Here is an 18,003-nt window from a genome sequence, read left to right on the forward strand (position 1 = left end):
TGACTTAAACTGACTTCCATTATCAAAAAGTATTACTTCAGGAACGCCAAACGTATAGAATGTAGCCCCCTTTAAGTAATCACAGATTTTAGAAGCGGTGAACGAAAAGCGGAAACGGGTGTTATGGTTAACGACAATCAGCAAACCTATGTGACCCTTTTTTTGTGCGAAGGTATGGGCCTGTCTGAGGTTAACGGTTTACCCATTGGCGGGTTTAGAACCGTGTTTGGACTTATCGTGGTACGACAAATTAGATATATAGTTGCGTACAACCATACAAGGCCAAAACAAATATGTTTTTAGTTTTTCTACAGTTTTACCCATGCCACAATGAGATGAACTTGGTGCATCATGAGCCTGTAACAATATATCGGGTACTAAAGCCGAAGGTATCCATAGTTTTCATGGATTTTCTTGCTTTATATCGTCTGATACAAAAGTAGTTCTTTTGTAAATATATCCATCCCTGATTTGTAGATCGGGAAATCTTGATTGATTTTTAGATATTGTTTTTATTAAGTTCCGTGGATTTGAAATGTTGGGAATCTACGTCAACTATGGGTCCATTTTGACTAAATTCATCGATGGCTGGGTCGTTCTGTCTGGATAAGGTGTCTGCAACGACGTTCTGAGAAGCTAATCCGCCTACACAACTTATTGTTGCTCCAGAATCTAATAAAGCCGTGTAAGTTTGCCCCTTTATATTGATATCCGTACAGAGTCTTTGGTCAGAGCTAAGTACTATAGCAGAAATAAGTTTCTGTCGGTCACGACGAACCTTCTTCCAAAATTCTCTCAATCGGCTAGTGGATCGTCTGGGTTTTAAATGGGTCCCTATACTATCTACTTTACCAAATATTTCTCTACGCTTATTATTGTAATTTTGTATTCTTATGTGTAAGGGTATAAAGGAAAAATGAATATCAGGCTGACCTAAAGGTTTTATCTCCTGAAATTCACAGGCTTCAGTGGTTGATTTTGACTTAGCAATTTCTGAATCTACGGATGTATCTTGTTGCTCAGAGAAACATCCTTTTGTCGGTTTCCCGGATTACAGTTTGGACAAGTCGGCTTGTATTTTTCTTTAAGTCCGCAACCGTAACAAAATATAATTCTTTTAGCCATACAATCATCGAATCTGTGGCCTTGTTTGTCACAATTCCAACAAGTTGTGGTATTTCGACGTTGAATTTGGTTTACCTCTTTACCTACTCTTACTAAACCTGTTTCCTCTTCTTCGGTGGTTAATTCTGCCACGCAGGAGCGATAGGGTTTTGGCTTAAACGTCCTGAGATTGGTATAAAACTGTTCATGCCTGCGAGTTAACATGCCCCTCTCCCCGGCCACAGGGAAACAACACCGACCCGGCAACAAATCCAGAGCCGAGGAGTTTTAACGAAGATCGCCAAAACGAACTCGGCCGAAGAGACATTTTGCCTAAGCATACAACTTTTTGTAATAAAGAGACTCACTCTCGTTTCATACCCCGAACTACACAGTTGTTTTTTTGAAAGCTTTCCCTCCCCCGGCCACAGGATTGTAACTTGCGCGCTTCGTATCGGAGTTGTGTTCTGTTTGGGATTTTAGGATGTAGTAACTCATGATGTAAGCTAGGCTTCGAATTTCTAACCAATAACTTAACTAATTGTGTTTCGGAAACTCCGTTCCATGGTTTCCTGGAAATCTTCAAATGCTTCATTTTCTCCTTGCTTGCGTTTTCGGATTCCCTCCCAAATATCATAATCTGTCTCTATATCTTCGAATCTCTTCCTAAATTCGCCACAAAATGTGTTCCAATCGAAATTTGGATTGTTTCGATGAAACTTCCAATACCAATCGCTTGCTTTTCATGCAAACAGAAGGTACAAATGGTCACATAGAAGTCCATAATCATTACCTAGCATATCCTGTAAATGAATTTATCTATTCTGATGCTTGTTTTGCTACCATCGAACTTTAATCCCCATTTTTGAATAATTCCTGATACTTTTTCCGGGCTAACATATGAGCTTGCATTGCTCCTGTTTCCGCCTCTTTCTTCTACATTTTGTCTAAATTCTGAGAATACCGATTTTGATTGGAATCGTTCCTGCTCAAATCTGTATTTGGTTGGATATTGTCAAGTGTGGAATTTGTATGTGTGGACTGAGGTAATTGCAAATTGTCCAAATGACTTTTAATAGATGTCTCTATAGTCTTCCCTAAATAAGAGGTAAGGTTATCCATAAGTTGAGCCTGTTGTTGGCTAACAGTAAACTGTATAATGTTTATTAACTCTGGGTGAGTACTAAGAGCCATACTGGAATTCGTTGGAGGTTTGGTTAAGATCCTATCCAAATTTCCTCTGTAAGTAGTTCTTGTAGACACTCCTCGTCTAGGAGGTGTACCTCGGATCCTGCCTTATCTGGTATTTCACCTTAATGGTAAAATATCATTATTATCCTGACATTCGCTTACGCCGGATGTACCAGCTGTTGTAGCATCTAATTCAGCTAACAGAGTGTTATTAGAGTGAGATAAATTTGATTCGTTGCAATCTGCATTGCAAATTGGACATGTTTGTGTACTTTTTAAGTGATTTATAATGCACTTTTTATGAAATGTATGCCTGCACGATGTTGTTGCTAACAAAACGGTTGGTGCTAAGATTTCTTTACATATGGCACAGCTATTTTTAAGGCCTTGTGAAACTTCAACTGCAATGCCTGCACTATGCTTGGCTGCCATATTATTGTTATTAAGATATGTTGTAATTATTTGGTTTGTCTTTCTTTATGTCGATCACTTCTATCAGAATCTTAGTTGTATATATATTTGTTAGTGGATTGTAGCTTTTCTATTGCCTCATGATTTTATCTACTTGAAAATCGGACAATATAGGGACTTATTGAAGTGTAAGTAAGTTGAGTAAGGAAACGTATGAAATCCGACGCCATCAGGCTTGCTGACTTTGTGGGAAAATCCGGCATAGCCGCAATTATTAAACAGTTATGTATGTGTTTTCCAGAAGCTCGCGTCCGACAAAGAAGCACGTAGATTCGAATGTTGACGTGTAAATAGTGAATATAAATTAGCGATAAGTGTCAAATATTGGAGTAATTTTTGTACTTGGTAGTGTATTCTTGGTAATTAAAAAAATTAAATTTTGAATTTCAATGAAAAACAATTAATAGCCCAAAATATAAATATTCCAGACGTATCGTGAAGTTACCAGAATATATTCAATGAATAATAATTAAATGGAGATCATCACGATGAAGAATAATATTATTGAGTAAACCTACTGAAGGTCGCCTGAGGGAGCAACTGTTTGCAACAAAGGGGAAATTTTGACTGATTTGAACATATTTCCAGAAGGGCGGGTATAGACCTGAAGAAACCACCATTTAAATCTTCCACTGCTAGCTGAGTTACTTTTTTTTCCAATTGCATCTATAATTTACGCTTATCATATCGCCTCGGTCTACATTATTGGTAATGTGACGACTGCGATTCGAGAGTCAAAACAACCCACCCTGAACCTAGCCGGCAACTTAGATAGACAGAGAAGACTGTCGGGCGTAAATAAATAGTCGTGTTCGTTACATACTAATTGGCGCCCAACGTAGGGCCCTGAACGAATTAAGTCCTCAAAGGAATCTTAATTTAGTGGATAAAACTTGATTAGGCAATGGAATAGTCAATTTTCCGAATAACCTTACGTCTACCTCCACTTCCCAGTAATAGGTGCCACCCGAATTTTTGTTATTTGTGTAAATAGTTTATATATTATATATTAGTTTGGCAAATATCTCCCTTCCGGGTTTTTGTCTTTTGAATTTCGCAGCTATGTACAAAGCGCTACAGAGCTGCAATACTATACATAATTTGAAAGGTCTTGACATAACCTACAAAACAACGCTATGCATGATTAGGATATTGCGTTCAACAGTTATAGACGTGTAAACATGGAGTTCACTAACGCCGAAATTCGCGTTATTTTAAAGTTTTCCTTCGTTAAAGGTAAATCCGCTAGAGAAACGTTCCGTGAGATTAATGGTGTTTTGGGGGATGGTACTCTATCACTTCGAACCGCGGAGGAATGGTTTCGACGATTCAGAGCCGGTGAAGACGACACCATGGATAAGCCAGCCGGTGGAAGACCTGTGACGACAAATACCGATCAAATCATGGAATATATCGAGTTAGACCGGCATGTGGCATCTCGTGACATCGCCCAGGAGATGGGAGTTAGTCACCAAACCATTTTAAACCATCTGCAGAAGGCTGGATACAAAAAAAAGCTTGATGTTTGGGTGCCGCATGATTTGACGCAAAAAAACCTTCTGGACCGAATCAACGCCTGCGATATGCTGCTGAAACGGAACGAACTCGATCCATTCTTGAAGCGGATGGTGACTGGCGACGAAAAATGGATCACATACGACAATATCAAGCGAAAACGGTCGTGGTCGAAGGCCGGTGAATCGTCCCAAACAGTGGCCAAGCCGGGATTGACGGTTAGGAAGGTTTTGCTGTGTGTTTGGTGGGATTAAAAGGGAATCATCCACTATGAGCTGCTCCCATATGGCCAGACGCTTAATTCTACCATCTACTGCGAACAACTGGACCGCTTGAAGCAGGCGATCGACCAGAAGCGTCCAGAATTGGTCAACAGGAAGGGTGTAGTGTTCCACCAGGACAACGCCAGACCACACACTTCGTTGATAACTCGTCAGAAGCTACGGGAGCTCGGATGGGAGGTTTTACCGCATCCACCATATAGCCCGGACATAGCACATGTTCCTGTCCATGGCGAATGCCCTTGGTGGTGTAAAGTTGAACTCAAAAGAGGCTTGTGAAAAGTGACTGTCCGAGTTCTTCGCAAATAAGGAGAGGGCTTCTACGAGGGAGGTATTATGAAGTTGCCGTCTAGATGGAAACAGATTATCGAACAAAACGGCGCATATTTGAACTAAACCCGATACTAAATCCGATCACTGTAACACTTTTTATAAAGCTTTGAATAAAGAGCAAAAGAGCGGTATTTGACAACCTATAATTTGGACATTTGGACGTTACGCAGGGAGGATCACCTCCTATGACCAGCGGATCCTAACTTCGTGATTCCGTCTTATCACAGTGCAGTGTAGCAGCCAGCGGTTTCCTAAGGTCTTATCGCTGCAGTGCTGCAGTTACATTTCGGTGTTTTGTTTTGATTCTTGATTTTCTTTTGTATTGCAATTAATAATGAATTAATGAATTAAATACTCGCAGATTGACGGAACTTTTGGCATTTGAATAGGAATTTAAATTAGAAGCTTTAAAATTTGACCTACAGCTCGACAATGTCAACGTGAACTTGGGCCCAACTTTGCGCACATCATGGAGTGGATATTTAAGGTCGTGAGTACTAACAACAATAATAACAACAAAACAACTGTTACGAGGACTGACTGGTTTGACAGCCCTTTTTAATCTTTAATATTAAATTAGTACAAACGATATTGTATAATTCTTATTTAATTTATTAACGATTTGGTTTATTATACATACAGCGTTGGTTAAGTGCGCTTAGTATGTAATTGTCGCGAGAGACCGATTAGAACAAAACGAAAAGCGACTTACGACTGACTTGAAGAGTCCAAAGCAAAAGCGTAAGAAGCTGAGCATGCGCAAAAGCTCGTTAAAGAAGAAAGCGATAATAACATAGTGAGATAATTGAAAGCTAAGAAGTGACCGATTACAGTGGGCAAGAAAGATTATTTGAAAATGTGATTACGTTAAAGTTTAAATTGGCAAAAGTATAAATGTTTTAGAGAAATTAAATAGATCGCTAGTTCTGCTCCCGACATGCTCCCCCCGTTGGAAGAGGCATCCTTTCAACCGAAGTGGTATCGACGGGCAGAACAGCAATCTTGTTGACGGCTCTCTTGATTAGTCCAGAAGAAGTGCGTATTATGACAACACGCACGCTTCCATCTTCGCCAGGAATGGCGAATCTTCCCAATCGCCATTGAAGTGGAGGAAGGTTGTCTTCTTTGATGACGACAATGTTGTTTGGCTCCAGATTTCGAACGGCCTTGCACCACTTGCCACGCTCTTGAAGAAGAGAGAGGTAATTGGAGCACCACTTTCGCCAAAAGTTTTGCTGAATTTGGCAGACGCGTTGCCATCGACCAAGACGATTAAGGTCCAAATGCGTGACGTCAGGCTCATCGAAGGTAGCAAAGGTTGACCCAATCAAAAAGTGACCAGGAGTCAAAACATCTAAGTCGCTAGGATTTTCTGTAATTGGACAGAGAGGTCGTGAGTTTAGCATAGCAGAGATTTCACAAACAAGAGTGCGCAGTTCATGAAAGGTCAGGATCGTTTTTCCAACAACTCGATAAAAATGAAATTTGGCCGATTTTACAGCCGCCTCCCATAATCCACCAAAGTGAGGAGAGCGAGGTGGGATAAAATGCCATTTTACACCGATTGAGGAAAGGGCGTTGTTGAAATCCTTGGTTTGCGGATCACTGAGGAAGAGTTGACGAAGTTCCTTGAGCTCATTCTTTGCACCAACAAAGTTTGTTGCGTTGTCTGACCAAATTGTATTTGGTTTTCCTCTGATACTAACGAATCGTTTAAGAGCAGCGATGAATGATGACGTAGAGAGGTCTTCAACCACTTCCAAATGTGTTGCCTTAGTGGTGAAGCAAACAAAAATTGAGATGTAGCATTTGGATGCAGGCCTGTTTCTCACTTCAGATTTGCAATAAAATGGGCCACAAAAATCGACTCCTGTGATGAGAAATGGGCGATTTGGCTGCACACGATCGGCTGGCCATGGAGCCATGATATGCTCGCACAACTTTGGCTTCAGACGAAAACATCGTACGCACTTGCTGACAATGGCTGCAACTGTTTTTCGTCCACCGAAATCTTTGCCGAATCGTAGCAAGAAGACTTTGTGGTCCAGCGTGTAGGAACTTGTGATGGTAGAACAAAATCATTGATGAAGTCACGGCATGTCGTTTTGGAAGCAGTATGGGATGTCGCGCGTTGAAGTCCAAAAGTGAATTTTGCAGTCGACCGCCAACTCGTATTAATCCAGTCTCGTCGATAAATGGATGCAAGGAAAGTAGATCGCTTTTGGATGAGAGTTCCTTTTTCGAGTGCAAAGCCTTAAACTCGTCAGCAAAATGAATCAATTGTATGCCTTTGATGAGTAAATAAGTGCCACTTCGAATGTCTTGAACCGTAAGTTCACCCTTTGAGCGAGGGCGATCTTTGAATCGAAGTTCCAAAAAGCGATGAATGTAAGCGAAGACTCGCTGCAGTTTGCCAAATGAGTTTTGATATTTGCAGCTAAACGATATATCAAGTTAATGAGCTGCAACTAAAACTTGACGACGACGTTCGGGAAGCTCTGCTATAGGTGGCACGATTGCAGGCCAATTGTTTGACTCAGCGTAGAAAGGCAGGCCCTTCACACCACTGGCTCGATGTGACTAGCTCAAGAGGCGAACATCCACGAGATAATATGTCGGCTGGGTTCATCAGCGTTGGCACATGTCTCCATGTCATGTTTTTGGTATTATCTTGTATTTGAGCCACCCTGTTAGAAACAAATATGTTGAAATTGGATGGGGCTTCACGAATCCAGGAGAGCGCTATAGTTGAATCCGACCAACAATAAAAGCTGCAAGAAAATGGAACGATTTTAGAGATGTTGTATATGAGGTCAGAAAGTAGGTGTGCTGCAGCCAATTCCAATTTGGGGATTGTGAGTGTTTTTAAAGGAGCAACTCTTGATTTAGCACAAAGTAAATGCGAAGTAATAGATCCTTGACTTTCTGAGCGAACATATATACAGGCACCATAAGCGGATATGCTGGCATCGCAGAATCCATGTATTTCCAAAGACGCAGAAGGAAGCAAGACGAAACGAGGAAATTTGAGATATCTGGCAGTTGAGAATTGCGATTTATGCTCCAACCATGATGTATGAAGATTTAAAGGCAAGCTTTCATCCCAATCGAGCTTGTCTTTATGCAACAACTGCATGAATATTTTGAGTTTTGTAATCCAAGAGGATCATAAAATTTAGCGATGGTTGACAGGATGGATCTTTTTGTTGCTTTTTCGACAGCGAGATCTGTTTTTGGTATTATCTTGTATTTGAGCCACCCTGTTAGAAACAAATATGTTGAAATTGGATGGGGCTTCACGAATCCAGGAGAGCGCTATAGTTGAATCCGACCAACAATAAAAGCTGCAAGAAACTGGAGCGATTTTAGAGATGTTGTATATGAGGTCAGAAAGTAGGTGTGCTGCAGCCAATTCCAGTTTGGGGATTGTGAGTGTTTTTAAAGGAGCAACTCTTGATTTAGCACAAAGTAAATGCAAAGTAATAGATCCTTGACTTTCTGAGCGAACATATATACAGGCACCAGAAGCGGATATGCTGGCATCGCAGAATCCATGTATTTCCAAAGACGCAGAAGGAAGCAAGACGAAACGAGGAAATTTGAGATATCTGGCAGTTGAGAATTGCGATTTATGCTCCAACCATGATGTATGAAGATTTAAAGGCAAGCTTTCCTCCCAATCGAGCTTGTCTTTATGCAACAACTGCATGAATATTTTGAGTTTTGTAATCCAAGAGGATCATAAAATTTAGCGATGGTTGACAGGATGGATCTTTTTGTTGCTTTTTCGACAGCGAGATCTGTTGAGAAATTAAAGATCAAATGATCGCGACTTGGGTCCCAAACAAGACCAAGAGTTTTTGTAATGTCAGTTCCGTCGTGAAACTGAAGCAGCTTTTCTAAATCCTCTTCAGATTCGCCTTCGAGAGCGGCAGCTTCATTGGAATACCATTTTCTTATTGGGAAGTGACCACGTCGTAACAGCTCTTTGACCTGCATCCGAATTTGCGTTACTTCTTCAACAGAATCGCCTCCCGAAATTAAGTCATCTACATAAAAGTCTCGGCGAATGATATTTGCTGCAAGTGGTAGATCAGCCTCCTCGTCCTGAGCTAATTGCTGCATAGCTCGAATTGCTAAGAAAGCAGCCGGCTTAGTTCCGTAGGTCACCGTATCCAAAGTGTATACCTTGACCTCGTCATCAGGATTGTCGCGCCACAAAATGCACTGCAGATATTGATCAGGATGTGTCATGCGGACACAACGGTACATCTTGCAAATATCGCCACACAAGGCAATCCTGAAAAATCGGAATCGAAGTAACGTGGTGAATAGCATGGGTTGAATTGATGGTCCAGCCAAAAGAAGATCATTCAATGATTGGTTTGTGGTTGATTTTGCTGACCCATCAAATACAACACGCAATTTTGTTGTTGTACTATCCGTTTTGCGAACGCAGTGATGTGGCAAATAGAATTGAGGCAAAGTAGACTGCTTGTTAGAAAGCGACATGTGTTTCAAATCGAGGTATTCCTTAAGAAAGGCTGAGTATTGCAACTTTGAATCCAAGTCTTTAGCAAATTTGTTTTCGAGAGACTTAAGACGGCGTAATGCACGCTCATAGGAGTCTCCAAGAGAGCTCAAAGGAAATTTAGCTGGCAAACGAACTGAATATTGTCCAGAGCTGAGTCGAGAATATCCCTTTTGAAATAGCTGCTCACACAGCAAATCATCGTCCGATATGGAAGATGCAGATCCAACGCAATGATCTATCTTCCAAAATCTTTTCAAAATGTTAGGTAAATCTTCAACTTCTGGAGAATGGGATGCTTCTAAGTTTGATACAGCCAATGCTGAAAGGCTTCTTGATGAGGGAGCAACAATTCCACCTACGATCCAACCGAGTCGTGTCTTTTGAAGATAGGGCAAATTTTCTGCAATTTTAATTTGGCCCGCGCAAAGTAATCCATAATATAGACCACCTCCAATTAAAAGGTCTATTCGTTGGCTTTTATTAAAAAGTGGATCCGCAAGATGAATGTTCAGAGGAATATTCCAATCAGAAGATTTAATGTCAAAATGCGGATGATAGCCGGTGATTGTGTTTTGTACGGCAGCAGTAAGCGATGTCTGATACGATGAATCACGAGATTTAAGCTCAACGTCGATTGAACTATTTGATGAGAGAGAAGTTTCTCCAACTCCCGAAATCCGTATGCCAGTTCGATGCGATTTCAGCCGAAGTTGGTTGGCGAGGCGAGTGGTGATTAAATTGAATTGAGCTGCATTATCTAATAGAGCTCGACAAGGAACAAAAACTCCAGAGCGATTTTTGAGATAAACTACAGCTGTGGCTAGCATCACGTATTCGGTCTGATTTTCATTTTTGGGCTTAGGTGATGCAATCGATGTAGATTTAGATACAAGAATAGAAGATGAATTGGGCTGAGAATCAAGAGGAGATTGCCTAACGACAGTGCTGGTGCTCAAATCCATGTGAAGCAATGAGTGGTGTTTGGATTGGCAATGCTTGCAATGCCCAGACTTGCACTGTTGTAAGCTGTGCCCTTTATGAAGGCAGTTTAGGCAAAGATGAAGACGCTTTGCCTCCTTGTAACGCATCGTTGGAATCAAATTCAAGAATTTAGGGCACTTAAACAAATTATGGTCTTTGGCGTTGCACAATGGGCAAGAGGGGCCAGACGAAGAGATGAGGGCATTTCGATACGGTTTTAATTTTCCCACCTGAGCGCTGGATGTTTGGGTTACCACAGCGTTTTCCAAATTTTCCATCATTCGGCATCTCTTCTCTAAAAACGTTGACGTCTCGGTCCATTTCGGAAGCTTGTACGTTGGCAAAGACTCTTCCCATTTTTCGCGTGTAGCTGGATCCAATTTTGAAGCGTTGAGATGAATGAGCATTCCATCAGCAATTTCCCGCGATGATGCTATTGTGCTCAAAGCCCGTAAATGTGAATTAATTTTGTCGCTCAATTCACGTAGACTGCTTGCAGAACCTCTCTCAACACCTTTGAACCCAAAAATTGACCGTACGTGTGCCTGAAAGTGTAATAATTTGTTATCAAAACGTTTCAATAATAAATCCAATGCGATATCATAATTTTCACTTGTCAGCTCCAGGGATCGTATAGTGTCCAACGCAGCGCCATCTAAGCAAGATCTTAGATGCTGAAATTTCTCCACTTTGCTCAGATCCTCGAGGTTTCCAACTGCGTTCTTGAACATGGAGTAAAAATCTGGCCAATCCATGTAAGAACCGGAGAAACGCGGTAATTTGAATTCAGGGAGTCGAGAGCTGCTAGCTGAACACCGAAAAGTACTTTGATCCTCGATCACATTTCGAATTACCGTGGAATTAGCAATTACGGATTTTTGTAAGCGATTGAGTTCACGATTTAATTTTGATCTGACACTGCAATACACTTGGTTAAATTCGGTTCGCGCGTCAGAAGTCAACTCCAATAAGTCGAGCTTCTCTAGAGCGGTCTGAGATGCGTCAAAGTCTGATTGCATTCGAGCAGAAATTTCAATGCGCACCTCAAGATCCGACTCATCAAAATTATTTAGCTCTTCTTGAGTTAAAAAGTTGTTTAAAGCCACGATTTGCCGAAATATTGAAGACGATTTAGCCTTATAAAAATCAATGTCCCTTGATGCCACAGTAGGGTTAGGAGATCCCGTAATCTCCGAATTCATTTTTATAATTTTTCGAAAAGTCTAAAAACTGCACAAAATGTATATAAGGTCCGAATGTATATACTCTTAAAGGTTAGTGAACCTTTGAAACAGCTATTTGGTCACTTCGAAATATCACGCGATAGAAAAGAATGAAAATGTATGTGTTTGTATGTATATATATGTATGTATGTATGTTATATATATACCGAAAGCGCGGCACTTGAAACTAGCTGTATGGTATGCAAACCAAGCATATGTTATCCACTATGCACTTCTCAAAATTTTGTATTTAACTTTTGAAACACGTGTACAAAAGAATTTTTTAAAAATGTTTGAGCTTTTTGTTCGTTTAGAGCCTTTACACCGAATATGCACAAAGCGTTTTTTAAAATTAGTGGAAAATTAGTGGTGTATCACGTCGGGGTCACCAATGTTACGAGGACTGACTGGTTTGACAGCCCTTTTTAATCTTTAATATCAAATTAGTACAAACGATATTGTATAATTCTTATTTAATTTATTAACGATTTGGTTTATTATACATACAGCGTTGGTTAAGTGCGCTTAGTATGTAATTGTCGAGAGAGACCGATTAGAACAAAACGAAGAGCGACTTACGACTGACTTGAAGAGTCCAAAGCAAAAGCGTAAGAAGCTGAGCATGCGCAAAAGCTCGTTAAAGAAGAAAGCGATAATAACATAGTGAGATAATTGAAAGCTAATATGTGCAAGAAGTGATCGATTACAGTGGGCAAGAAAGATTATTTGAAAATGTGATTACGTTAAAGTTTAAATTGGCAAAAGTATAAATGTTTTAGAGAAATTAAATAGATCGCTAGTTCTGCTCCCGACAACAACAATAATAAAAAAAACATTTTTATCAATTACCTATATTAAAATTCTACAAAATGCCACTCGAACGTCTAAATAAAATAAGATCTGTATTTGGCTTAAGATTGTATAACTATATTTGCTAATTTTATATTCAATTACTTATATCTATTTGCTTTATATTTTACTTTATATACTTTATTTTACTCACTAAATATAAACGAAAATGAAGAGTTAGAGAATAACTAGGATAATTATGCGTAGGTTAAAATTTGTTAGTTTGTAAAAGAGATTTAATGGAACCGCTTACTAAACTAAATTTATATAAAAGGAATTATAATTGAAGATATATTGAAATAGAATGAATTGTGAATAAATAGATATAATGGTTTGTCGAGTACTTATGTTGAACACTTTCTTAAATATGTGGTAGAGTTATTTTGAACTTGACCAAGGGACAATGTATATATTTTAAGTAGCATTGTCATTGTAAGAGGGTAAAGACTTAGGCAATTATTAACATCCAAAATTCCCAATACCTATCAGAATCTGTAGCTTATCTTCACACTTTTTATTGTTTTTGTTAAAGACTCACTTATTAAATGTAGTAGCGTTTCGTACTATCCTAAGCTAAAAGAGCCCCGACCTACGGCGAGCTAGAAGCAACGTATGGTGATGAGCTTCTGTGGATTCGAAAAAGAGGACCTTGTACTTCCTTCGCTAGGGATGCGCAGCAGCTGCAGCATTAACAGCTCTCTTTCGGTTTTTCTATGCAATGCATATCAGCCGGCAGCGGGGGTCGTTTTTTTTTTGTCACTCACTCTTCGTTTCTTGATCGCTAAGCATTGCTGTCGGCGTTTTTATAGCGTTTCCCAAATTAAGGCTGAATTTTGAATTGGAAATTAGGTGAATTAGGTGAATTATCGGTAATAGGTAAAATATCGGAGACCCCGACGTGATATTGTTGTGCAGTAGATTTAAACAAAAGCATAACAAAATAGAGGAACTTTCTGGCCTAACGTGCAATAATAACAACTTGTCAGTGTTTATAGCCTACAGAATAAACGTTTGCCGACGTTCGGGCGATTCCGTTATTTTGCATGCAATTTTAATGAAATTAAATTTTAATTGAATGAATAAAATTTTAATGAAATCGGCAGCCAACGCCGAGATGAATTTGATGAAATGTTTGCGTGGTCATATTCAACAGCCTCTGGCGTCACAATGACTCTACAGCTTACATCCCGGCTACACGTTCCCGCGTTACAGAGCTAAAGTTGTCTTCGTTCTCCGGAGGATACATGTGGAGGAGTATGTATAAAATACCCTCGGCAAAGGAGGGTACCAGGAGGGTGAACCATCCCGTTCAATACGTTTGGAAATTTATCTCCCATGCTGAAATTATTTGATATTCCACTTTGCTCCACGTTGGTCTGTTAACCATCAACCCAGCACCGTCTTAAACATAGAAGACTCGAATATTCCAGCCAATATTCGGATCCTTCAATCAACAAGCCTCAGCATATAGACTTACTGATTGGAGCAAGCATGTTCTACGAATTGTTGTGCGTCGAACAGATCAAGCTCGTTCCTGAACTTCCTCACTTCCTTAAAAAACTCGGCTTGTTTGGGTGGTTTCTGGTGGAGGACAATTTAATTTAGGGACATTTTAATACTTATACGTTGACTGCCAATTCTGTCTTGCATAATCAAAGTGATGATAGTGTGGATGAGGTTGTTCGCCGGTTCTGGAAGTTAGAGAGCTGCAATGACTCAGTTTGCGCTAAGACCAAGGGAGGGCTTGATTGCGAGAGGCATTTTGTTGACACCTACACTTGATTACCTACAGGTTAATCACATGTCTCTGGTTAACTCTGCGAATATATCGTGTTATATTTTATATTTCCTGCCGTTTTGTTTTGTGTTGCTATGTTTCTGCATTTTGAAGAAGGACGACTAAGCTTCGCGTGGAGTTTGTTGAATCGGCTATACCTTCGTCTGGCTAATCTCTTTATGAGGCACTCCTAGCAGGACCTGTCATTCAACCTAAGCTGTTTGACATTTTAATGAAATTTCAATCATACGCAGCAGACATATGCAAAATGAATCGGTGTGTCCATATGATGGCTCCAGATAATTATTACCAATGTATCTTGTGGAGAGACTCTCCTAAGGAGGAGTTCAGTGTGTTTAAGGCAGCTTTCTTCTCAGTGCGGGCAATGCACCAGCTCGCTCAAGATGAAGGCCCTACATACCATTGGATCGGCTACTTTGCTAGAGGATTTCTTCGTAGATGATTTAATTTCAGGTGGAAACTCAATTTCTGAGGTTTTAAACAAAATGCAACCTTATGCAACTTCTAGTCATTCATCTGTTCTCAAAGCCGTTGCTGAAGAGGACACGGAGCAGTTTCTGAAGTTTGATGACAGGAGCGACATAACCAAGACCCTTGGCGATAACCTGAAACCTGATGATATTCTTTCAGAATCAAGTGATGCCATCTAAGCTTCGGTTTTATAGTCCGCCCTTTCTTACACACGGTTCAAAATACTGGCCGGCCTCTTCTGTTATTAAACAATGTAAATGCTACTATGTAAATATATGGGACGAAATTAAGGAGTTGCACTCTAAGGAGATGGTCAGAATCTCAAGATCTAATGCGTGTCGCTACTGCCCTTTCTGGATGAGAATGACACTTTACGCGTTGGCTGCCGTTTGGAAAATTCACCACTTTTATACGATGCTAAACACCCAATAATATTACCCAGTTTTCAAGAACGACAGTTACGCGCAGGCCCACGAGCACTAATGGAAAATTTACGTTTGCAGAACTTTTGTCTGGGTGACAATATCGATTGGCGCACCGTTCCCCCGATCACCACATTTTGGGGGATTGTGGTAAGCAGCACGGCAAAGCATCATCAAATTTCTGCAATCGTTAATTCTCGGCCTTTAGTTTCGATTTCAGAAAACCCTGGCGATCTTGATGTTTTGACTCCCGCACACTTTCTTGTCTGCTCTGAACTACAATCGTTTAGATGAATGGCAGAAAGTAACACATCTTCACCAGATGTTTTGGACTCGTTGGCGTGAAGAATATCTAACCCTGTTTTAACAGCGCTCCAAATGGCGCTCAACAAGTTGATTATTTTTTTTACCCAATTTCTACCGATATTACAGAAAATTTTGAAATTGCTCGTTCGAACTTACACTATCTGAGTAACGGGTATCTGATAGCCGGGCAACTCGACTAAAGCATTCTCTCTTGTTTATGTCTGCAGTCCCCAAATCTAAATCTTCTGAAGTGTGGTGTAAGTGCGGTGGTTGCTAGCTCTCATTGTTAACATGGTAATTTTCCGTTACCAACTCGATTCGAATTCCTTTATGATATTCTTAATGTTTTATTCATAATGTGTGTTTGTCTCCGTATTCATATAATGTGCTTGTGTGTATAGTGGTGGTTTGAGGCATGACATAGGATTTTTTTTACCGATTTTAATTACCGATATTATTAGCAAAACCAAATGAATATTTTGTATCCTGAAAGAAAGCTATGAGAAATATGTCAGTCAGTTTGAATTTATCTGAACCTTTAAAGTTTTGAAACTAACTTCTCTTACGCTGTGCGAAATGGCTTCTAATAAGGACAGAAAAAAAAACAAAAAGTCGACCAACATTGACGAAATTTCTGAGGCTCAACTTTTATTTCCAGAGGAAATAGATGAAACTGATGTTTTGGATCTTAACTTATATTCGGACATCAATGATGACTTTTTTAATGAAGCAAACCGGGTAATAGAACTACATGCATTATGAAATAGTTATCTTACAAGCCTCAACTTATTAGGTGGTACAGTTTCTAATGGAAGCTAAAAGACATTTTGAAGCATCGCGCATTAAGCGATATAGTGACATTATTTTTAATCTTCATCGTCGGTATGTGGATGAAGTTAATGATAATGAAGTATTACGTCCTCAAATATTGTCATCGGAAAACAAGTTACGACTTGCTCTTGAATTGACGGCAACATCAGAAGAAGCTATGCAAAAACTCAAAGATTCGTTAGGGGATGCCTGGAAGGAATCTGACGCATCAGCTTTACGAGAACAGTTAGTGCAGGAAAAATTGCATGAAGTTCTAATAAAGTGTGAAGGCCTTGCAGACCGAAATAGCGGGACAACTGATGACACAGCTGAGTAAGTCTATTTCATTAGCTTTAAGAAAATCAGCTGTGTGCATAGATATTTATTAAAATTTACGAGAAAAATTTAATTTTTAAATTCTTTTGATAAAAAGAGATACAATTTGCAGTAAATGTAAATTTGTTGGCGGCTTGTTCTTTCCTTTATTTTTGTTTGTTCCGGGATAATCTACCATAGTTCTTTAATAGGCATTTGATAAGTAGTATATATGCATTTATGATTGCATTTATTATTAACATTATAAAAATAGCTAGCAGCGAAAAGTAATCATATTAAATTCGTTGTTTTTACGTCTTTCTAAAGTTTAAATTATAGACTAAATTGTATGTAACTTTTCTAGGGGTTGTTTATGGTCAATCAGTCAGTGCGCAATCAGCTTGCTTAGTGTTTGTGTGCATATAAAAATATGACAAAAAAGATAACTCACATAAATATTGGTCTTTACACTGAAAAAGGCTTCAGCCTATTAATTAAAGTTCCTTTGACCTAAAAGAGAGAAACAATATTCATGTTCCCTTGTTTATTTTCTGTCGATCATTCCCGTTACCTTTGATATCCGTTACTCGAGACTAAAAGGGTTACTAGATTCGTTGAAAAGTATATAACAGCTAGAAGGAAGCGTTTTCAACCATTTTTTTCATGTTGTAAACTTCTATAGATTTGCAATAAAAAAATATTCTAGATCAGGATCAATATCCGAGTCAATCCGCTCATGTCCGTCTGTATGTCCGTTCGTATAAATGGCGAGATCCCAGAAACTAAATAAGGTTCAAAGTTTAGATTAAGCATGTAGATTCCAGAGGCATAGACGACCGGTTTAACTTTTGAAATTTTTTCTTTTACCTTTTTGTTTTTCAAATTTTTACAGCGTAAAACAATCACGCCCTTTACCAATTTAACTTTAACTTTAACTTTGTCGTTCGCACTCCCACTAGCTGAGTATCTCGTATACTATAGTCAAAGAACTCGACTATAGCGTTCTCCCTTGTACTACATTTATATTATAAATATGTATTATTAGACTAGATTATTTGAAAAGTAACAGGCAGAAGTAAGCGATTTCGACCATATAAAGTATATAATTATATCCTTAATCAGGATCAATAGCTGGTCGAAGTGGCCATGTCCGTCTGTCACACCGTCTGTCCGTCCGATTGAATGTCGAGATCTTATGAACTGTAAAAGAGATTAGGCTTGCAGTTTTCAGAGACATAGACGCAGAAAATTTGTTGACCTAAGCTCCAGCGCCCACTCTAACGCCCAAAAACCGCCTAAAACTGCCACGCCCAAAGTTTTAAAAATATGTTAAAATTTCTATTTTATTATTTCATTTCATTTATATTATAATATTTCCATTTTATTATTTCCAAATTTC

At 39.3% G+C, this 18,003-nt stretch overlaps 1 protein-coding gene across 1 annotated transcript in view; it reads left to right on the forward strand.

Moving 5' to 3' along the window:
* Positions 1–16,055: 16,055 nt before the first annotated feature.
* LOC26526488 (centromere-associated protein E) overlaps positions 16,056–18,003 on the forward strand; it is a 140,225-nt gene continuing 138,277 nt past the window's right edge. Inside the window, exons 1-2 of the mRNA XM_026983571.1 lie at positions 16,056–16,217; positions 16,273–16,622. Of these exons, the coding sequence (XP_026839372.1) occupies positions 16,056–16,217; positions 16,273–16,622 (512 nt within the window). The remainder of the gene's footprint in view (positions 16,218–16,272; positions 16,623–18,003) is intronic.

Source organism: Drosophila erecta, unplaced genomic scaffold, assembly GCF_003286155.1.
Source record: "Drosophila erecta strain 14021-0224.00,06,07 unplaced genomic scaffold, DereRS2 tig00000356-arrow-arrow-pilon, whole genome shotgun sequence".
NCBI lineage: Eukaryota > Metazoa > Arthropoda > Insecta > Diptera > Drosophilidae > Drosophila > Drosophila erecta.